The sequence below is a fragment of the Octopus bimaculoides genome, chromosome 10 (genome assembly GCF_046866305.1).
Source record: "Octopus bimaculoides isolate indiv1 chromosome 10, ASM4686630v1, whole genome shotgun sequence".
Classification (NCBI taxonomy): Eukaryota; Metazoa; Mollusca; class Cephalopoda; order Octopoda; family Octopodidae; genus Octopus; species Octopus bimaculoides.
The window spans coordinates 51,051,069-51,075,167 of NC_142937.1; the positions used below are offsets into that span (position 1 = coordinate 51,051,069).

Below are 24,099 nucleotides of genomic sequence, written 5' to 3' on the forward strand. Positions count from 1 at the left end.
ATATATATATATGTCACCCATATTACGAACCAGGTGATACATGAAGGAGTCATATCCAATGACTGGTGTAGCAGCACCATAGTCAACTGCTACAAAGGTAAAGGTGACGCTTTAGATACAAATAATTACAGAGGCATCAAGCTGTTAGGTCAGGTAATGAAAGTTACGGAGAGGGTCATAGCCCAACTAATTAGGGAGCGAATCAATTTAGATGAGATGCAGTTTGGGTTCGTGCCAGGTAAAAGCACCACTGATGCCATATTTCTAGTAAGACAGCTTCAGGAGAAATACCTAGCCAAGGATAAACCTCTGTACCTGGCTTTTGTTGATATGGAGAAAGCTTTTGACAGGGTTCCCCAATCCCTTATCTGGTGGTCAATGAGGAAACTTGGGATAGAAGAATGGTTAGTGAGAGCTGTGCGAGCCATGTTCAGAGACGCTATCAGTAAGGTGAGGATTGGCAATGAGTACAGTGAAGAATTCCGGGTAGAGGTAGGGGTCCACCAAAGTTCAGTCCTCAGCCCCCTCCTATTTATCATAGTCCTCCAGGCGATAACAGAGGAATTCAAGACAGGATGCCCATGGGAGCTCCTCTATGCTGATGACCTTGCACTAATTGCTGAGTCACTATCAGAACTAGAGAAGAAGTTTCAGGTGTGGAAGCAAGGACTAGAGTCGAAGGGCCTTAGAGTCAACCTAGCTAAAACCAAAATCCTAATAAGTAGGAAGGTAGATAAAACACAAACCCCTTCAGGTAGATGGCCCTGCTCAGTATGTAGAAAAGGAGTAGGTAGTAACTCTATAAGATGTACCCGGTGCAAGCAATGGACACATAAGAGGTGCAGCAATATCAAAGGCAGGTTAACTAGGAAATTAGTTTTTGTATGTGGCAGATGTTCAGGTGCAATAAACAGGAAACAACTTCTATCTCATTCCAGGGAGAAAAACTAGAGGTAGTCGATAGCTTCCGCTATCTGGGTGACCAAGTTAGTAGTGGGGGTGGGTGCGCTGAAAGTGTAGCTGCTAGAATAAGAATAGCCTGGGCAAAGTTTAGAGAGCTCTTACCTCTGCTGGCGACAAAGGGACTCTCACTCAGAGTAAAAGGCAGACTGTATGACGCATGTGTACGAACAGCCATGCTACATGGCAGTGAAACATGGGCTGTGACTGCTGAGGACATGCGTAAGCTAGCAAGGAATGAAGCCAGTATGCTCCGGTGGATGTGTAATGTCAGTGTGCATACCCGTCAGAGTGTAAGTATCTTGAGAGAAAAGCTTAACATAAGAAGCATCAGTTGTGGTGTGCAAGAGAGACGATTGCGCTGGTATGGACATGTGGTGAGAATGGATGAGGATAGCTGCGTGAAAAAGTGCCACACCCTAACGGTTGAGGGAACCCGTGGAAGAGGTAGGCCCAGGAAGACCTGGGCTGAGGTGGTGAGGCAAGACCTTCAAACATTGGGCCTCACCGAGGCGATGACTACTGACCGAGACGTTTGGAAATGTGCTGTGCGTGAGAAGACCCGGCAGGCCAAGTGAGATCGTTGCCAGTGCCCCTGGACTGGCTCTTGTGCGGGTGGCACATAAGATGCACCATTTTGAGCGTGGCTGTTGCCAGTACCGCCTGACTGGCCTTCGTAGGATTTTCGAGCGAGATCGTTGCCAGTGCCCCTGGACTGGCTCTTGTGCGGGTGGCACATAAGATGCACCATGTTGAGCGTGGCTGTTGCCAGTACCGCCTGACTGGCCTTCGTAGGATTTTCGAGCGAGATCGTTGCCAGTGCCCCTGGACTGGCTCTTGTGCAGGTGGCACATAAAAGACACCATTTTGAGCATGGCCGTTGCCAGTACCGCCTGACTGGCCTTCGTGCGGGTGACACATAAAAGCACCCACTACACTCTCTTAGCGGTTGGCGTTAGGAAGGGCATCCAGCTGTAGAAATTCTGCCAAATTAGATTGGAGCCTGGTGTTGCCATCCGGTTTCACCAGTCCTCAGTCAAATCGTCCAACTCATGCTAGCATGGAAAGCGGACGTTAAACGATGATGAGGATGATGATGATATATATATATATATATATATATATATATATATATATATATATATATATATATATATATATGTGTGTGTGTGTGTGTGTGTGTGTGTGTATGTATATATGCATGTGTATATATGTATGTGTGAATATACATGTGTATGTATGCATATATGAACATGCAAGCAGGTACATGTGAGTATATATGATTATAGGTATGGATATTTTATATAAGTACTGATTTGAATATGAGTATGTGTAGATATATATATATGTATGCATACCTGCCTCTGTGATAGTGCGTGCGCACGCGAGTGTATGTATACAATCGCATACATTTATGCACGTGTGTGAGTCTGCATGCATGCATTTATGTATGCAAGAATTTATACATACAAAAATAGATACAAATGAGTGAGTATATGCGTGAATGCATGTAACATACAAGAGTTTGTGTGCATATATATGTGTTGATGTATGTAAATGTCTATATACATGTGTGGATACGTATGTGTGTATACATTTTCACAGATATAAATTCTTTATTTCTTCTACTTCTCACCATTAACCTGTCCATTTAAACAACTTGACTTATGAAGTAGTTGTATGCTGTCAACTTAATGTGACAGTCCCTCGAAGGGAATAATACTACTGTTGGTTAGACCTAGGAAGCCGCACCACTTCCTGTCGGCCTTGACACATTTCCTGTGTCCTTATGTTTACAAGGTGGTGGGGGAGACAAGCACCTCCACCCAGCTAAGCCTGCATCCAGAGACATGTTTCTGAGTCTTTGCTCGTCATCAGTCTGGAGAAGCATAACCTGACTTATATTCTTTATTCTTCATTCCACCTCAATTTTACTACCCTTACCTTCTCTCTACACTTTCTATGCATCCCTTAAGCTCTGCTAACATACCTCACACTCTTTTACTCTTTACCCTCTCATCTCTGCAGACTACCTCAACAACAGAGGAAAATGATCTTACTATTGTAGCTGGCAACTTCAATGGTCATGTTAGGCAACATGCCAATGGATTTTATGTTATGCATAAAGGTTTTGGCTTTAACACTAGAAATGAGGAGGGAACAAGACCCCTAGAGTTCTGTGATGCAAATGACTTGCTGGTTTGCAATATTGACTTCAGGAAACCAGCCAATCATCTTATCACTTATCAGTCTGATTGACTACGTCCTCACCAGAAACAGATAGATACAGGTGCTTATAAATGCAAAGTCCTTTTCCAGTGAGGAATGTACAACTCAACATAGGTTAGTAGTTAGTGACTTTAGGCTAAGGGCTAGATGGACACAAATATACGAACTGGTCTGGAAAAGGAAATTATGGAAGCTGAAAGATCTATCAAACAGTCAGGAGTTTAGAGAAATTCTAATGAATGCATTTGATGAGAACGAGGAAGAGGTTGTGACATAATAATGTAAAGGACAACTGGAAGTTCCTAAGAGACAACATTCTGAAGGCTGCAGACTAGATCTGCAACTTTGGTAAAGTCTACACCAGACGGAGAATGACCTGGTGTGGAACAGTGAGGCAGATAAGGCCATAAAAGTGAAGAGAGAAGCTTGGAAAGACTGGAGAAATTGAGGTAGCAAAGAGCTACATCAGGTAGCCGAGAAGAAAAGCTAGGTGACAGGTTTAACTAGCCAGGCAGAAGCAGAATGGATGAAATCTGCCAATGTCTAACAGCTTAAAGATCAGAGATTTGAGGTGTTCAGAATTACTAGACAGTGTGTCAGAAAATGAAGATGTGAGAGAGAAGTGTATATGTATGGATAATGGTATGCTTTACACTCAGTGACTGAAAAGAAAGAGGCATGGAAAGGCTACTATGAAAGGCTATTAAATGGGGAAAATGAATGGGGGAAAAAAGAGCCTACCTTATGTGAACCCAACAGAGGGACCAACTATTCAAGTTGACAGCAGTATAATAGATTAGGCATTTAAGGATGTGAAGACAGGGAAAGGCCCTGGTCTATTGGGAGTCAATGCTGAGATGCTTAAAATATCTGGCATAGTAGGATACAGCCTGGTCACTTGAATATTTAATCAGGTTATTCAGGATGGTGTCATCCCCAGTGAGTGGTGTAAGAGCTTTATAGTCAGCTGCTACAAGGGTATGCCTTAGACTGAAGTAATTACAGAGGCATCAAACTGCTAGACCAGGTCATGAAAGTGACAGAAAGAGTTAATTAGGAGTAAAATCAGATAAGACAAAATGCAGTTTGGCTTTGTGCCAGGGAGAAGCATTACTGATGCTATCTTTATAGTCAGACAACTGTAGAAGTATTTGACCAAGAATAAACCATTGTATTTGGAGTTTGTTGACTTAGAGAGAAAGCTTTTGACAATTGACAGAGTACCCTGCTGTAGAGGTAGATGAGTGGCTTGTGAAAGCCACATAAGCCATGTACAGAGGTGCTGTGAGTAAGGTGAGCATTAGCCATGAGTATAGTGATGAATTTTAGTGAAGAGTAGGGTGGAGTGGAAATTTAAAAAAATGTGGAAATTGAAAGTGCCTGAAGGCTAAAATGTTGCTATATTTGATTACTAGAAAAATTCTAAATTTTCACTGAGATCAAGGCCTTCAAGGCCCCTAAACTCCAAAAATGAGGGATTTTTCTAAATTTTTTACAATAGCGGAGTTTGTGGGGTTTGAGGGAGTAAATGCCCTTGACTGATGTAAATGGAAATTTAGCATTTTTCTAGTAATAATATGGAGCAAGATTTTAGGCCTCAGGCATTTTCAATTTCCACAATTTTTTATTTTCACTCCACTCTGGATTACAATCTACATACCTGCACACACACACACACATATGTGTTAGGGTGGAGTGAAAATAAAAAATTGTGGAAATTGAAAATGCCTGAGGCCTAAAATCTTGCTATACATTATTACTAGAAAAATGCAAAATTTTTGCTTAGATCAGTCAAGGGCATTTACTCCCTCAAACTCTGCTATTGTAAAAAATTTACAAAAGTTCCCCATTTTCAGACTTTAGCGGGCTTGAGGGAGTAAATGCCCTTGATTGATCTCAGCAAAAATTTAGAATTTTTCTGGTTATCAAACAGCAACATTTTAGCCCTCAGGCATTTTCAATTTTCACTATTTTTTATTCTCACTCCACCCTAGTGTAGAGGTAGGCATTCATCAGGGCTTGGTTCTCAGTTGCCTCCGATTCATCATTGTCCTCTAAGCCATGACAGAAGAATTCAAGACTGTCCGCCCCTGGGAACTGTTATATGCTGATGATCTTGTTCTTATAGCAGATTCTGTTACAAAACTAGGAAAGAAATTTCAGGTGTGTTCTAGTAAGCAAGAAAACAGACACGACCCTTCCCCTATCATGTAAATGACCTTGCTTGATATGTAGAAAAGGTGTGGGTAGGAATTCCATACAGTGTACCTAGTTCAAACTATGAACACACAAAAGATGCAGTAGAATAATAGGAAGGTTATCAGAGAAGTTGGTATTTGTATGTGGAAGATGTACAGGAGCCATAAAAACCACAAATAGTCTGAAAATCCATTTTTTCAAATGCCCTGGAGGCTCTTTAGAGGTAGCAGGTAATTTCTTCTACCAAAGGAACCTAATTGGAAAGTGTGATCACTAGAATAAGAATAGGATGGAGAAAAATTCAAAGAGCTTTTACCTCTGTTGGCAACCAAAGGTCTCACTCCCTATGAAAGGAAGATTGTATGAGGCATGTATATATGAACAGCAATACTACATGGTAGTGAGACATGGGCCCTGAATGAAGCTAGTATGCTCTACTGGATGTACATTGTCAGTGTACATGCATGACAAAGCATCAGTGTTTTGAAGAAAAAGTTGGGTATTAAAAAAATTAGATGCAGTGAGCAAGAGAGAAGATTGTGTTGGTGATGTGATGCACATGGATGTAGATAGTTTTATACAGAAGTGCCAACCACTTAAAGTGGATGGAAACCCAGGAAGACATGGGATGAAGTGTTGAAGGCTGATTTCAAGACACCAAGCCTTATGAAGGCGAGGACTAAGGACAAAGATATCTGGTACATTGCTGTGCTCAAGAAGACCTGTCCGCCACAGCAGAATTGATACTGGGACCACATAAAAAGCACTCGTGTTGGTACTATGTTAAAAGCACCCAGTACACTCGATGGAGTGGTTGGCAGTAGGAAGGGCATCCAGCCACAGAAGCCATGCCTGCATGGGAAACAGATGTTAAACAATGATGATGATGATGATGATGAGTGACACAAGAATTATGCACTATATATCATGGGTCATATAAGGGTATGCTTTGCAATGGGGACACTCTTCATATAGAAGTTGTGATTGCAAATGAATTAGTATTACATGAAGGGATTTTTTTTCATTCTTTACTAGAAAAGCAAATGTGGTTTTATTGTTTAAGGAAATTTGGTAAAGTGTGAAGCAACATGACTAAAAGGATTATCTCCAATTATGTCTTGGCAGGCTCAAAGGCATTAGGGTAAAGTACATTGATGTATACTATAGAAAAAGGAAAGTTTTGATCTAACATACAAGAAACATCATAATAATGATCTCAACACTAATTTGCTTTGTACTGAAAATAGTGGATAGTGAAAATACCACATTATTTGAGGAGTATTATGCAACTATTCCAGAAGAAAACCGTATATAATATTCTGCTAATTTTCAAGGTAATTCTGACTTGATTTTCAAAAATGTTACTGATAACAGTTACAGATTCATTTTACATTCACATTATTTCTATTTATATGCAAAAAAAACAAAAAAAACCCAATTTTTTTGTAAAACCAAACTTGAAACTAACTGTTTTATCTTCTTTGAATAACCAACCACTTTTCATGCGATGGAAAGTAATATTTTTAGTTGACATCTGAGTGACGACAATGTCATTGCTCATAAGGAGGTCCACTTCATCTTCAAGATCAGTATCTGTTTCCTATAAAATAAAAATTGAAAAATGAGTATTAAAGTTTCTAAAAAGTCTTATTATTATATTCAGGTATAATATGCACTTGTGTGTAACATGCATCCGTAATTATTGGTAACAGAATCCTAGAAAGAATATCTACTGTATAATACACACTAGCTTTACTTTAGTAATATGGACTTTAGTATTTGAGGAGAAAGAGTGTTAAGCTAATTTATCATAATACAGATTGAATTAAGCAAAAATATTCACACTAAATGAAGCAAAAATCAGATTTTAAAGAAACCTTTGAACTTCATCAATGTAGGTCATAAAAGTGCTCCTACTTTAAAGTCAAATTGTATAAATCACATGATCATTTTTGTATTTGAGTTGCAAGATTATTGATGTGAATTTGTGTGTTGAAACAAATCTTGTGTCTGGGAAGGGCTATTATGCTAGTAAAAATTAAAATAAACACATGTACCAGTTCAATACCACTTCTTTATTTTACCAACTAATTATTCAATGGTTTGTTCAATGTGTTAATTGAACAATCAATTGGTTGTCAGTTTTCTCTGTCACAGTCCTATGATTACTATTCACAACCTCATCAATGACATGTCCTCACTCTTCAAGGTCTGCTTCGAGTCTGTCTAAGAACTAGTTGTGTGTGTTTGTGTGTGTGTGTGTGTGTGTGTGTGTGTGTGTGTGTGTGTGTGTGCGCGCATGCATGTATGTAGCTGTATGAGTTTACTTATGTGTGTTTGTGGTGTAGTCATTTGTTTTTTGAATAAGTAAGCATTTGTGTGTATGTTTGAGTGTTTTCATGCATGCATACATTGTGTAGTGTAGCCAATTGTCTTTTTGAATAGATATGTGTCTGTATGTTTGCATGCATGTTCCTGCATATGTGTAAGCATGTGTATGCATGTGCTTGAGCATGTTTGTCTGTGTGTATGTGTATTTTCATGTGTGTATACTTGTGCATGGATGTGTATGGCTGTGTACTGGAATTGTTCATAATTACAGGTTTTTATCTTTATGGATTTCTGTGTATCCTGCTGTCATTGTAATACTTAGTTATACCAAAACATACCCTCCTACCCACACGGACATACACATGCCCATATTGTGCATGTGTTGCGTGGGTAGTTGCAGTGGTGTTGTGGTTCTATTATTTATTATGTATATTTTTTATTTAGTGTTGGTGTTGTGTCATTTATGAGAACAGATTCACATATCTGTGTTAATGATGAGTCTCTCAGGTGTTTAGACAAGATTTCAATACTAATTTGATTCAGCATGCTGCTATGTTGATCTCTGGCATGTTGGTGGAGTATTGACAACTGTTTCCTGTCCTTATATTTCCATCAGTGTTTATTTAGCTTCTCAGCTAAGCTCTTAGATCTCTCCCCAATGTATGCCACACTCCAGTTCCTGCTATCACCTTTCATGCATTTCATTTGGTAGACTACATACTAGGTTTAAAAGTAAACACAATGCAGTACCTATCAGTACATGATAGGGGTATGTCTTACATAACTGTGATTTGATAAATGTCCCTGATTTTTCTACATCTTTAATGTTGAGTTTAGCTTCTTTCATAACCTTCCTAAACCTGCAGGCTAACTTCCCATATGGCATAGCCTCTACAAACATTACCCCTTGAAATAACCCTGTGTTATATCATGTGTTTATCCTGTTTGCATTATCACTAATTCTCTGTATTCTGTTTCCATAATTGTGTTGGTAACTAGGGCACGTTCCACTGGTGCCCTTACTTATGATGTCATCTAGCTTCTTCCTGGACCCCCAGTACACTCTGACTCTATTTCTATGAGTGTAACCAGAGAACTGCATGCAGTGTATAAACTCTTGCATGTGTCTATTTCACAGGGTTTTCACAGGAGGTAGGGGAGTTCATTAGCCTAAATAAATCTGCTATAAGTATGTTTATCTTATAGTGTGGTGAACCTGAGTTCTTATGAGTAACATATTTGGATGCTATGGGTTTCATATAAAAGGAATGGAGGGGTTGAATCTTGTTTGAAATCTCTAACCAAAGTTCAAGTACAGGGAGTAATATTGTTAGGGAGCTTAGTGGGGTGGTCTACTGTTACCTTGATATGCAGGTGGATGGAATTTTTGAATGAGAAGTATGATAGTGAGGTACTACTTTAGTAGACCTAAGAAGGAGAGAGAGACATATTAAAATTAAGCTTCAGCAGGAAAGCAGCTTGTCGATGAGGAATAGTTGCTGTGACATTGAAGGAATTAAGCTATGTAAGTCATATGGTTAGTTGCTTAGTTAATTAAATAGTCAAAGAAAGTGCTTTTGTTGTTCTTTATCCTCAAGTCAGCTTTGAAGGCATCCAAGCCATCACATTCTCATCTGAGATTACATTAGCTAATGTATCCTGGTGAGCGCTAAGGAAAATATGCAGGCAAATGACTTGAAAGAACTTTGCAGGTTCTATATCATAGTGCAGTAAAATTAGAATTGGCAGTGAATTTACAGAGGAATTTTCTATACAAGCTCACCAATGTTGTTTTCTCATCTGCTTTCTATCAATAGAGTTCTTGAGGCTATTTCACAACAGTTTAAGAAATTGAGAACTTGTATATATTAGTGACTTTATGTGATGTGAATGGAGAAAGAGTACTAGATGAGTAAGCAAGTGTTGCTGCTGGTGATACATTGTACAACTAGACTAGTAGAAGTCTGCATTGGCAATAATCAGTTCAGTAAAAGCTAAAATTAAGTTATTAGTTTTTTCTTCTAGGCTTTGATTGGAAAGAAGAGACTGTGGCTATAACCTTCACAGGCTCTCCAAAGACTTAAAATTGAAAATCTTTGATGTTCAGCTTAAATAAATGCAAGTCATCACCTGTAGACAAAGCATGAGCAGAAAAGGAAATCCAGTATGTTGATAACCTGAGAAGGATGTAGTGAACATCATGTAAGTGCACTGCCTGTGAGAGCACCATAGAATGGGTGACAAGAGAAGTGGTATGCAACTAGCTACCTCTGAGAAACAGAAATTGTTATAATTGCAGAATGAGAAGCAGAGTAAGCAGATGATGATTTTGTGGATTAGAGATTAAAGTATGCTAGTAACAAATTTCTTACCAATCAATCAATCAATCAAATGGCTTTCTTTTAGATGTGGTTTGAGAAGTTTCTGTGCTGTGGCATGTTAACCAACTTAATATCTTCAAAATTATGAAGTTACTTATAAACTATGGTACTCACTTTCACTGAAATAATTTCAAATATTTGCAACTTAATGTCATCTTGTTTCCTTTTTTCTTAAGCCTTCATAAAACTTTGAGGGAGTTTAAAACTGGAATAAAGTAGCAGTTTTAATTATTCTAGTTGTCATCTGCCTGTTTTCATGTGCCCACCCCCATTTTGAAGATAATATGGAATTTTACAAGAGAGATATGGTTGCAAGACTGAACAGAATGGCAAATTAGAGATACCTTTGGTAATAAGATTAAAATATTAGTTAAAGTTAGAAACTTTTAAGGCCAGAGCGTTCAGAAATGAGTTCGATGTTTAAAACAGAAGAAGCATAAACACTACACTATTCACAATTGTTTGCTTAAAAGAAATCCTAATAGACTGTTGACACAACTATTCTTGTTGAAAATTAGAAAATGTGCAACCAACATACCATGGGTTGCTTTCAAGGAAAATAAGCAACAATTACACAGGAAGTGCAGAAACAAAAAAAAAAAAAATGAAAAATATCATAATATTCTGCTCCATATATGCAATATGAATTTCAGCAAAAGGCTGACCGTAATTTATTTATGAAAATAGCTTTTAAAGATTTACAAGATTTAATATTGACCATGAATCCAAAGTGTGCAAAACAGAACGATAGATATGAAATGCAAATAGATATGTTAGAAGAGACACAGCAAAAAGGTAACTTAAGAAAAACTCAGCCAGAAAGTTAGTTCTGAAAATGAAATAAGTGTTGTTGCTTTGTATAGTGTTTTCAATATCACCAAATTTACATTCAGTTGGATTAGTCGAGAAGAAAAGCTTATGTCCATCACCTGTACAGGCCTTCCAAGACCAGTAAATGTAGGAAACAAAATCAAGGCTTAGGGGTGCATCAAAGTTAACAGAGTATGGGTCAAAGAAAGTTCTATAAGCACATCCTGCAATTTCTTGTGCAATTAAAGAAGTCACCTATCCAAGAAATGAGAGATAAATGGATCCCATAGGTAAATAGTTTTATCAAGAGATCCGAATCCTGAGCACAGTTGAATGCTGAACTGATGTTGAATGTAATAATAATATTGTTTTCAATAAATTTCTGTAGAACAGGGGCCAATTGAATAGTGGCATAAGAAGGTATATCTTCAGTAGATCTGGCTTTAAAAATGAGGGAAGCAATTCAAGGTGCCGAGGAAAATTGTTGCTGATGGCTGTCTCTATTACCTTTAAATTAACGGAGGTGAGTACAATAGGAAAATGGTCAGCAGATTCAGTGAGGTTGTTTTTCATGGAAAAGAGAACCCACTAAAGCCATTATCATCATCATTTAATATCCATTTTATATGCTGGTCAGAGAGCTGCACCAGGCTCTGGTGTCTGCTTTGGCATGGTTTCTATGGCTGGATGCCCTTATTAATGCCAACTACAGAGTACACTGGGTGCTTTTTATGTAGCCCCAGCACAGGTGCTTTTTATGTGGCATCAGAACAGGTGCTTTTTACATGGCAGCACCACCAGAGAGGTTGCCAAATAACTTGACAAAGACCTGAGAGAGGGAGTGGAACTGAGGGAGGTGGCTGTGTGTTAGGTGAGAGGTTAGAGTATAATAGAGGGACAGAGATAGTTGTCTTACTATAGATATCTGACTACCCCAGTAGGACAAGGAGTGAGGAAGGGGAGAGAGAGATAGAGAGAAATACATGGTGTAGGAGATGCAGTGGGACCTACACACAGAGAACAATGGAATAGGGGAATATAAGTAGTATAGAGGATGTTCCATAAGAGTGTGAGGGATGTTTAGAGATGGAGAAGACATGAGTGTAGTAGGTGATGATGGCAGAGACTGGAATATGGTATATATGTGAGGCCATTGAAAGTGTATGGATAAGCACATGAGGGAGAGCGGGGGCTGCAGCATGAGTGTTGAAATGGGGGGTGCTGGGAAGATGGGTTGTGCAGGAGTTTTAACAGAGGACAGATTGTGTATGCATGAGGAGAGGGCATGGCTGTAAAGGACATGCCTGTATTTGTGGACTGCCATGATTTTATTTAGCTTGATGTGTCAACTCAAGCACAGCAAATTGCCAGAAGTCTCAGTCCCATATCATCTCAGGGAGGCTCAACAACTGAAGATTATTTCTTGGTCAATCCATCTCACATGTTCCCTCCACAATTAGAGGTTGGCATTTCTTTATGCAGCTGTCTTCATCCATATGCACCACATGACCATACCAGTGCAGTCTTCCCTCTTGCACCATACCAGTGCAGTCTTCTCTCTTGCTTTTTATACTCAATTTTCTCTTAAATCATTTACACTCTGTTGTACATGTACACTGACATTACCCATCTAGGGAGGCATGCTGGTTTCATTTCTTTTAAGTCTTCGCATAGCTGCTTGTACACAGACATCAGGCTCTTTGTCACCACCAAAGGTAGTAGCTTTCTGAACTTTGCCCAGCTCACTCTAATTCTAGCAACTACACTTTTAGACTATTCTCTTTCACTGCTAACTTGGTTACCCAAAGAATGGAACCTATCTACCACTTCTAAAGATACCTTAGAAATTTGAGGAAGTCTACTTCCTGTACATTTTTAGCGTTTATTGTACCTACACATCAGTCACATACAAAGACTACTTTCTCTGTTAATCTTCCAGTGATACTACTGCACCTCTTATGTGCCCATAGTTTGTACTGGGCACATCATATGGAATTTTTACTTACACCATTTCTAAATATTGAACAGGGCCATTTCCTTGAAGGGATTAGTAATTTGTCTGTTTTCCTACTTAGTAGGACATTGGTCTTAGCTAGATTAACTCTAAGGCCCTTAGTATAATTCTCAATAGAGAGAGAGAGAGAGAGAGAGAGAGAGGGAGAGAGAGAGGGAGAGAGATAGATAGAGAGAGAGAGAGAGAGAGAGAGAGAGAGAGAGAGAGAGAGATTGAAAACTTTGATGAGGATAAGAGCTATTTCAAGAGTGTATTATTTGAGTGCAATGGTAGGAACATTTTGCATGATTGTTGGCTTTGTTGATTTGAAGTAACTAGAGGTGCTTTCCTGTTGGGAATGTATGTGTACGAGGGGGTACCCAAAAGAAACTGGAATTTTGCAATATTATTTTATTCACTTAGTTTTACATGTTTACACTTTTATTGCCTTTAAAGTATTCTCCATTTGAAGCAATCATCAGTCCAGATGTGTTTTCCACTGTTTGAAGCAGTTCTCGAACCCTTTTAACATCTCCTTCATTTTTTCTTTCATCTCTTCTACATCTGCAAAACATTTACCTTAAAGGACTTCTTGCAGAAGAACAAAAAAAGGTTGCAAGGAGCAAGATTGGGTGAAAAGGGAGGGTGGGTAAACAGGGTCAAGCCATTTTTGGTCAAAAACTGTCTCATACTCAAGGCAGTGTATGAAGGTGCGCTGTCGTGATGAAACCACCACTCTACACTTTGCTACTGGTTGGGGCATTTTCATCTCACCATGTCTCACATACACTGCAAAACTGCCAAGTAAAATGTCTGGTTAACAGTTTGACCAGGAGGAATAAATACTATATGGACAATTCCTTTTGCATTGATGAAACAAATCAGCATTGTCTTGACATTAGACTTCACTTGATGCACTTTTGTGGGGCATGGTGACATTGAATACTTCCATAGCACCAGCTTTCGTCACCAGTGATGACCTTCAAAAAAAAAAGGTTCAGATCAATGTCCAACTGTTCTTTCGGTCATGACTGCTTTTGATCTTCTATGAGTAAGTGAGGCACAAATTTTGCTGCAACTCTTCATTTGCAATTCCTTGCTCAAAATTCGTTGGTAGGGGCTCCAGGACATACCAGTCATATCAACAAGTTCATCAATTGTTTGGCGATGGTCCTCCAAGATCAGTTCATGAACTTTCATGATATTTTCATTTGTTCAGGAGGTCAACAGTCACTCTGAACAAACAACAAGTAACCATTCCTAAAGTATGAGAACCACTCATAAACTTGTGTTTTGCTCATGGTAGCATTCTTGTAAGCTGTTTGAAGCATGAGAACTGTTTCAGCTGCTGTTTTACCCGGTATAAAACAGAATTTCATGGAAGCACGTTGTTCCTTCATTTCAGCCATTGCAAAAATTGATGAACATTAGAGAAGCACTGCAAAACCAAGATGCACTACATGGCAGTATGACTTGACAAAATGCCAGCAGTCAGCAGACTGATGCCTGAGGGTCAAATCATGTGACTTCTAGCAGCAGAAGCCTGAAATACAATGGGCTTGTCCCACAAAGAAAGTTTTTGGTTACTTAAGGAAACCCCCTCGTACATGTAGTGAGTGTGGTAGAGAAGAAAGGTATAATTTTATAGATCTATGTACTATGTGCAGAGTGGATTTGAATGCAAATGTGATGGTTTTCTTTGTGACTTTATGGTTTTATTTGTAAAACAATCAGGTTTGAGAAGTGGAGGGAAGGAAGATTTTACGAAGTTGGTAGAGATCCTTTTGTCAGTTTAAAAAAATGGAATAAGTTGTGGGCTATGCAATGCACAGAGACATCCTTTACATTTTAGATGATGGTTTTGCATAAGTTGCAGTGCTCTGTAAAAGCTGCCTAACATAGAAGCAAAGTGTCATTCAACTCAGAATTGGCCAGATTTAAGTTGGTATGGAGGTGGAACAGTGAGATAGGCAGAACTATAGAAACAAAAGGACAGGCCTGGAAAGACTGGATAAATGTTGACAGTAGAGAATTATATCAGGCAGCTAAAAGGGAAACTAGACAAACAGGTTTACATAGCAAAGGGTGGAGCAGAAAGCAGGTGGTTTGCAAATGTTCTAGTGTGAGAGTAGAGGCCTTAGATGTTCCAGATCACAAGACAAGATGCGTGGGTGAAAAGTGAGTGTGGATAGATAATGGTACACATGCACTCAGTGATACTGAAAAGAAAAAGGGTCTTAATGACAGAGACCTAACAGAGGGACCAGCCATCTTAGTTGACAACAGTATGACAAATGAAGCAATCAATGTTATGAAAACAAGGAAAGCCCCTAGTCCTTCAGGAATCATCATTAAGCTGCTTAAAATATCTAGTAGAATAGGATACAACCTAGTCACCAATATAGTTAATCAGAAAGGTGTCACACCCAATGACTTCTATAGCAGCATTATAGTCAGCTCTTTCAAGGGTAAGGCAGATGCCTTAAATAGAAGTAATTACAGAGGTATCAAATTAATGGACTAGGTCATGAAAGTTAAGAAGAGAGTTACAGCCCAGTTAATTAGGAACAGAATTAAACTAGGTGAGATGCAGTTTGGTTTTGCCAGTGAGAAGTAGAACTGATACCATCTTTTTAGTAAGATAACTGCAGGAGAAGTATTTAGCTAAAAGTAAATCAGCGTACTTGGCATTAACTACTCTAGAGAAAGTGTTTGACAAAGACTTTTGTTCCCTGATCTAGTGATCATTGAGGAAACTAAGAGCAAATGAATGGTTTGTGAGAGTCATACAAGCGATGTACAGAGGTGCTGTCAGTTAGGAGTGAGTCAGCCATGAGTAAAGTAACAAATTAGAGTGCAAGTAGGAGTTAACTAGGACTCAGTTATCGGTTCCCTTTTATTCATCATTGTTAAAGCAGAGTTGCAGGTGTGGAAACAAAGGCTGGAATCAAATGGCCTTAAAGTTAACTTAGCAAGGAACAAAGTTCTAGTAAGCAAGAAGACAGAAAATAGGTAGGACTCTTTTCTTGACAGGTAATATGTAGGAAATGTTTTAGCAAGAATCTGATATGGCGAACCCAGTGCAGGCTAAGAACACAAAAATGGTGCAATAAACACTAAGGACATGCAGAAAATAGGTTTAAATGCTTAGGAGGCTCCCTAGAGGTAGTAGATAGTTTCTGATACCAAGGTGACCTAATTAGCAGTGGAGGCAGATGTTCTGAAAATACAGTTGCTGAAATGAGAACTGAATGGAGAAAATTCAGGTAGCTATTAACTCTGTTAGCAACAAAAGACTCTCTTTTTCAGAGTCAAAGCAGACTGTACAATGCTTGTGTACATTGCTATATGGTAGTGAAACATGGGCCATAATGCCAGTGTGCATGTGCAACAAAGTGCAAATGTATTGAGAGAAAAATTAAGCACAAAAGAGATCAGATATAGAGCACAAGAGAGAAGAGTGCACTGGTTTGGTCATGTGATGCATATGGATGAGGATAATTGTATAAAGAAGTGCTAATCACTTAAAGTGGTGGAACAGGGAGACCCAGGAAGATGTAGGATAAAGTATTGAAAGATGATCTCAGAATGTTGACCCTCACAGAGAAGAAGGTAGGATCAAGATGAATGGCAATTCATTGTGCTGAAAAAGACCCATCTATCATACCTAAAGTGAGGACCTAAAGGCATCTTTATGACTACATACTGGGCCCTACACCAAATCTGCCTTCATCAAGTATTCTTCCCACATCTCATCTTCCTAAAATCCATCTCTCTATTACTCTTCTAACTATGGTACTGTTTAGCTACTGTAATCCTTTGGGAGCAGAATTGGCATACATATCATACCCTCTTTTGTACTTTCTTCTTTCTTCCCTGGAACCATCCTTTTAAAGTCTATCCTTCATTTTCATTATCATCTCTTTTCCCACTGATCATCCCTTTTCTGTGCCTTCAGTTTTTTCTCCCACCCCTCTTAGCTACATCTTAGGTCCACCATACCTCATCATCAATGCTCTACCACCTATGTCACCCCACTCACTATAATCACTTTTATGTAGCTCTGATATCCATCTTTGTCATTCTACATTTCCCTTCCCCTCCACTCTCACACCCTGAAGATTATCTCCTAAGTTTCCAATCTATACACAGATTTATGATACTGTTGCTCTCCACTCCCCACTTCCTGAGCCACTACTATCTCTTGCACCTCTACCTTGTTCATCACTTACTACATACACCTGTAGCTCCATGTCTAACAATCTGTTACTCTCTTCTCAAATTACTTGTCTTTTCCTTCCTTCTTGATCCACTGTCTATATTCCCTCTTATATTCACTCACTTTCTTGTACTTTGAGAGCACTCTCACCCATTCTCCTATAATGCAGAGTAGCCATGTATCTATAGCAAGGCATTTGTGCTTGTCTCTCTATCACACTTCATCCTTAAACACCTGGCATAAAACCATCTTCTCCTTTCTCAAATACACTCTCAAATGGGCTTTTCCTTTCCATTCTTTGTCTAGCAAGTAACATGGCAATCACACTAGTGTTAGTGTCATTAAAAAAGCACCAAGTATGTACAGTAAAATGGTTGACATTAAAAAAACATCCAACCATAGAAATCATGCCAAAGCTGACATTGGTGTTTGATGCAGCCCTGTAGTTCATCATATTCTGTCAAACTATCCAACCCATGCCTGCATGGAACATGGACATTAAATGATGATAATGGAGCTGCTACTGCTGCTAAATCTCTGTGTAGGAATGCCATTAGATTGTTGATCATGTTTTACCTCACAATTTGGTCACTAATAGCAGGGTACCTAATATTCTTTTACAAAACAGCAACATATTTTTATTGTTAACTAGCAGAGTTGCCCGTGTTACATGCAATTGAAAAATGAGACTTTTCTGTTATATTTTCTGTAAGGAACTGGAATACATATGATTCGAATTTCATCAAAATTGCACATGAGGGTTCTTTCCCTCTTTACACACCCTAAAAAAATTCTAATCATGAGACATGTATCCCATACTATTGATCTTTATGCGCATATTCCAAAATTTCAGTCTTCTGGAACCTGTAAAAAAGATTTTGCTCCTGCAAAATGGAGCTCATGGAGCTCTAAAATGTGGGAATGAAGGCCCCTATTGGGGGTGGGGGTGTTAATGTCAACCAGAGAAGTTGAATTGTTGGGAATGTTTTTACTTGGGTCTTATAGTATGCCTGTATATATGTGAGAGTATAGTCTCACTTTAATAGTTTCAGTATGAAATTGAAAATATTAAAGTGAAAATATTTGAAATTACAGTAGCGACATGTTATTGTTTCACTTTTGACAGGTAATACTGAAATAGTGGAATAGTTTCAGTGTTAGAGTGAAAGTATCTGACATTACAGTAGAGTGATGTTATTGTTTCATTTTTGACACATAATACTGAAATAGTGGAGGAGATAAGATATTGCTGTGGGCTCGGACTATGCAGGAAGTTAAAAATTTTTTTGGTCTAAGACACTACATGGACCTTAAAAGAATTTTGCTCCTGAAAAATGGAGCTCATGGAGTTGAAAATTGTTTGAGTTAAGGCCCCTATTGGTGATGGGTGTATTAATGTCAACCAGAGAAGTTTAATTGTTGGGAATCTTTTTAACTTGTGTGTAATATGTATTTTTGAATTTCTTTGAAATAGGAAATATATGTATGTTCACTGGGTTTGTAAAAGAGAGCAAAGCTACAGGAAAGCAAAAGACGAATGATCGCGATAATCAGTCAGCTACCGTAGCCTAGTGGTTACTACTCCCCAATGTAGGATTCCTCACCATACAGGTGACAGGTACAGCTTTAAGATGCATTATGGATCTATAGCAATTGGAAGGGCATGACTCAATAGAAACAACAATGTGTGACGTTTGGAGTAAAGGGAAATGAAAGTGTCGCCTCTGGAGTTTGCAAATGACCACTCTACCGATAGGTAACTGGGCAGAAAATATTTACAATCAATAAATGTCTTAGAACAACCAGTCACTCATCTGGGAAGGCCTTGAAATCAACGTTACCAACTGGGGACTATATGTGTCGCAGTGGTAATAAAAAGACTCAAAGGAGGTCTGCAACAAAATAATTTTACTCATCACTTTGCAAGTGAATCAGTGGAGGCAAAGATGAGTCTCATTTACTTGACAATTTATGCCCCACATTGCAGAAATCACAATGTAAGTATATCTGAAAGGGTAGTCTTACACTGTTGTACCGTTGAATTACAAATAATGCTCATCTGTTATGTTCGGGTGACCCTATAGCTACCAATGGTACAACTGTATTCGTCTTTGCTTAGGAAAAATGACTAAATTGTGGGTGTGAAGTCCCCATGAAGGGGTCTTTATAACTTCTAAGAAGAAAAAATTTTAGAAATATTACTTTATTTGTGTGTAATCTGTATGGTTAAAATTTCATCAACATCAAAAATATATGAATTTTCATGGGGGTTATGGCCATTATGCATAGAATATAATTTCCAAATTTCTTAAAGATCCATTCAATACTTTTGACGTAGTTTTGAATAAGAAAACAAATGACTAATGTGTGTGTTTGTGTGCATATATATGTGTGTGTGTATGGGTGTATATATGTATAGATATCTGTATGCATTTATATATGTGTACATATTTGATGTACACCTATATATATACATCTACACACATGTATACATATACATGTATGCATATAGATCTATATCTATATCTATACATATACGTGTACATATACATGTATATGTATACATATACATCTCTCTCTCTTTCTCTCTCTCTCTCTCTCTCTCTCTCTCTCTCTCTGTATATATATATATATATATATATATATACACACACACCATTAAAGTGAAAGTATCTGTCATTACAGTATCGAAATGTGATTGTTTCAGTTAGTAGAATAGTTTCATTTTTAAAGTGAAAGTATTTGACATGAGTGTTTTTGTTTCACTTTTGACACGTAATACTTAAATAGTGGAGGAGATATGATGTTGCTGTGGGCTCGAACTATGTAAGAAGTTAAAAATTTTTTTTGACTAAAACACAACTGGAACCCTAAGTAAGACATGTGTAAAATTTGAATGAAATTGGTTGTGTAGTTCTCAAGTTTTGGGGGAACACACACACACACACACACACACACACACAGACAGACAGACAGACAGACAGACAGACAGACACACATTCTCATTTTTATATATATAGATTGCATTTAGTACACTCAAATTGCATTTGTGCAACTATATATGAGAACAATCAAAAACTAAAAGTGAAGGTCATTTTAAGGACTTACAAGGTTTAATACTTACAGCGAAGCTACAGTGGAAAGTATGTTGAAGTAGTTTAAGAAAATACATTCTCAAACTGTGACAAAAAATACTCTCTCAATATTAAAAATTAGGTTGCCAAAAGCACAAACAAGAGTAAACTTGAAAGTTTTAATCAATGGAGCAGAGTATGATGCATTGCAAGTAAAATGTGAACAGAAAATAATGGACTAAGTAAAAATAGGTTCAGGAACCAACAAGAGAATATAGAATGTAGTTCAGGAGTGGGTGAAGGACTGGGTAATTTCATAAAAATGTGAGAGGAGAGTGACAAATGGTTAGAGATTGGGCCAGAATTGGATGTAGTGAGTGGTGAAAAAGGGTGAAGGTGTGGTTGATGTTAAATATACGTTTAGAGGGAGAGATGAGAGAGACAGAAGTGACTTAGGAAGGAGGTGACTAGCAGCAGAACAGGAGATGTGGGAAACAACAGTATCATATACCTGCAGATAGATCAGAAAGTAGAGCAATGATGTGCAGGGTTTGCATGGAGTGGTGGGTGGAAGGGTGATGAAATATGGCAGAGATGGGAGTCAGAGGTACATGGTGGTGCTTATAGTGAATGGGATGACAAAGATAGGGGAAGCATTGTTAGCAGTTATGAGAGGGTGTTGAGAAAAATAGCAGATGGGAGAGGTGGTAAAGATGAGGTATAGTGAACCTAAAGTGTAATTCAGAGGAAAGAGAGAGATTACTGAAAGCACAGAAAGGGGATGATCATGGAAAGTAGTATGAACAGGGATGACATTGTGAGGTAACTGGTAGTATCAAAGATGGGTGGATAAAGTATGTACTGATTCTGCTCTCAAATGATTGCAGCAGTTGAGTAGTACCATAGTTAGAAGAGTGATAGAGGGGTGGCTGTTAGGAAGATGTGGGGAAATGCTTGAGAGGGAAAAGTGGGTGTAGGCCCAGCATATACAAGAACGAGCATCATACTTTTAGGACCTCACTCTCGCTATGACAGGTCTTCTTAAGCACAGCAAATTGATAATCATCTGGGTCTTCAGATATCTCCTCTGTGAGACTCAACATCTTGCGATCAGGCTTCACTACTTCATTTTCCTGGTTTGCTCTTTTCCACAAGTTCCATCCACTGTAAACAATTGGCTTATACAGCTGTCTCATCCATATACATCACGTGGCCAAACTACAGCAGTCTTTTCTCTACATCTGTATTCTTTATATGCCTTTTTTTTTTTCTGTCTACACACTTTCACTTTGCTATACATACACAATGATTCTGCACATCCAATGAACCATACTAGCTTCATTCCTCTTTGTCCTCCACATTCAGAGACCACTTATTACTATCATGTAGCATGATTGTTCATTCACTTGCATCATACAATCTACCTTTGACTCTGAGAGAGAGAGAGAGAGAGAGAGAGAGAGGGAGAGAGAGAGAGAGAGAGAGAGAGAGAGAGAGGGAGAGAGAGAGAGAGAGAGAGAGAGAGAGAGAGAGAGAGAGAGAGACCTTTGTTGCCAACAGAGGTAATAGCTCTGAACTTTCTCTACCTTATTCTTATTCTGGCAATTAAACTTTCAGAATATCCTCTGCTACTGCTAATTAGGTCACCTTAGGTAACAGAAACAATTTACTACCTCTAAGGAGCTTCCTGAGCATTTGAAATTATATGCACACGCACATGTGCATACAGCACACACTTACATACAGATAATAGAAATGTCAAAAAATCTACTAATATTGGTTTCAAATTTTGGCACAAGGCCAGCAGTTTTAGGGGAAGAGTAAGTCAATTACATCGACTTCAATGCTCAACTGGAACCTATTTTATTGATCCCAAAAGAATGAAAAGTGAAATCCACCTTGGCAGAAGACTGAACTCAGAATGAAAAGATGGATGAAATGCTGCTAAGCATTTTGCCCGGCATACTAACAACTCTACCAGCTCATTGCCTTTAAATATCTACTAATATTAATATTTGGGTTTCAAAAAAGCACAGCCAAAAATTTTCATCTTATCTTATTACACCAGTTGTTATTTTTTTTCTTCTAGATCAATAACAACTTAAAACTTATATAATAATTTATTTATGTAACCTATACTTGCATAGAAAAATAAACTTAAAATGAAAGAGAGACATCTAAACTCATGAAAGAACAAAAATTAAAAACTATGATTACTGGCCAGAAATAACTCTCAATCAGAATTAGAGGAAATAAGTGTACAAAAATGTCCATAGCCATCTTTAAAATTCTAACGTATCTTAATAGAAATTTTGATATCCACCATATGATAATGTTACTGCATATCAGATGTTGATTTGATCCTAATAGGTAAACATTAACACCATTTCTATATTCACACTGAACTGTATATTGTCACTAGGCACAGGCAGGCATAGCTGTGTAGTTCAGAAGTCTGCTTCCCAATTGTGTGGTTTCAGGTTAAGTCCCACTGTGCAATACATTGAGCAGGTGTTTTCCATTATAGCTTCAGACTGATCAACACCTTGTGAGTGGATTTAGTAAACAGAAACTGAAAGAAGCTTTTTGTTTGTGTATGTGTGTGTGCATGTTTATGTGTTTGTTTATATTTATGCTTTTCTGAAAACGGCTGAGCTACAAGTGGTGGATGTCAAAATGAATAATTTTACTTTTAGGTATACCAGTTGAAACACCTGAAAATAAAGAATTATTTCCCAGTCTGAAACATGCTGGAATGAATGAGCTGTAATGAATGAGCTTTTTTTATCCTCTTTAGCAGCATTTAAAGTGGGGATTGAATAAAGTATGTGATCACATACATATAAAGACATAAGAAAATATATAAAAATATTGCAACCAATTGTCCATTTGGAAATTTGTGGAAAATATAACACAAAAAGAGTTTAAAAAATGGTATATATGAAAATTCATTGGAATTTCAGCATCAACTGCAAACATATAATACTGAATATGAAAGTAAATATTGCTGTACTGAACCAGACAGAAAGTTTATGCAAAATTAACATAACATGGAACATGAAAATACTAGAATTGCAAGTAAGAAATAAGGAAAAGTTAAATAAAGATGATATTTATACCAACCAATTAATTGCAAATGCAATGTTTATTGTAAACTATCAAGTGCTTCATATCTCTCTCTCTCTCCTTCCTCTGAGGTCACCAGTATAGTTTCTGTAGAGCCAGGTTTCCCCAAAATTAAAACCTGCTTGCCACTTACCAGTGGTTTGTTGCTCCCAAAACTATCAGTGAAAGCTCTGTTATGCTTGATAAAAGCAAAACTTTAAACATACCATGAAAGACGATTTCCAAACTAAGTTTCCAGATCAGCATATACTGAAAGGTCTCTCTTGACCTACATTCTATCAACTCTGGTGTGTGTGTGTATATTGATATAAAATAGTTGAAAATGCACTGAGAACAGTTTAAAATTTTTTATGATATTTAAAGATTTAACCAGTTTCACAGTTTACACTGATTTTCAAAAGTTGAGATAGAAAGACGTGGGTTATGTTGCAACTGTCTTGCTTCTGTATTTCTTTATTGCCTATAAAGGGCATACACAGAAAGGACAGAACAGGGGCAGAGATGAAACAAGGTCAGTCTTACAGAGGGCTGAGGTTACAATCATTATGAAATCAAAAAAATCAGAATGAAAAATCAAAATTTACAATGAAAATGAGAAATGTAAATAAAAATATAAATATAAATATAATGTTCATGGGTTTTTGTTTAACCCGTGTTTTTTTTTCCTTTGTTTACTTCATTTTGTTTTTCCATTTTTCCCCTTCTTTTTCATCTTGACTGGCTACACTAGCATGGCCTCATTCATTCTCAGCTTCCTTACCACAGTTGTCCATCTTT

General features: G+C 38.0%; 1 protein-coding gene across 2 annotated transcripts in view; it reads right to left on the bottom strand.

Annotated features, from left to right (window-relative positions):
• Window positions 1–24,099, bottom strand: part of LOC149133717 (ankyrin repeat domain-containing protein 13C-A-like) — a 331,974-nt gene that overhangs the window by 97,797 nt on the left and 210,078 nt on the right. For both annotated transcript variants that reach the window (XM_089359124.1, XM_089359123.1), the window contains one exon: window positions 6,857–6,988. In XM_089359124.1, the coding sequence (XP_089215250.1) occupies window positions 6,857–6,988 (132 nt within the window). The remainder of the gene's footprint in view (window positions 1–6,856; window positions 6,989–24,099) is intronic.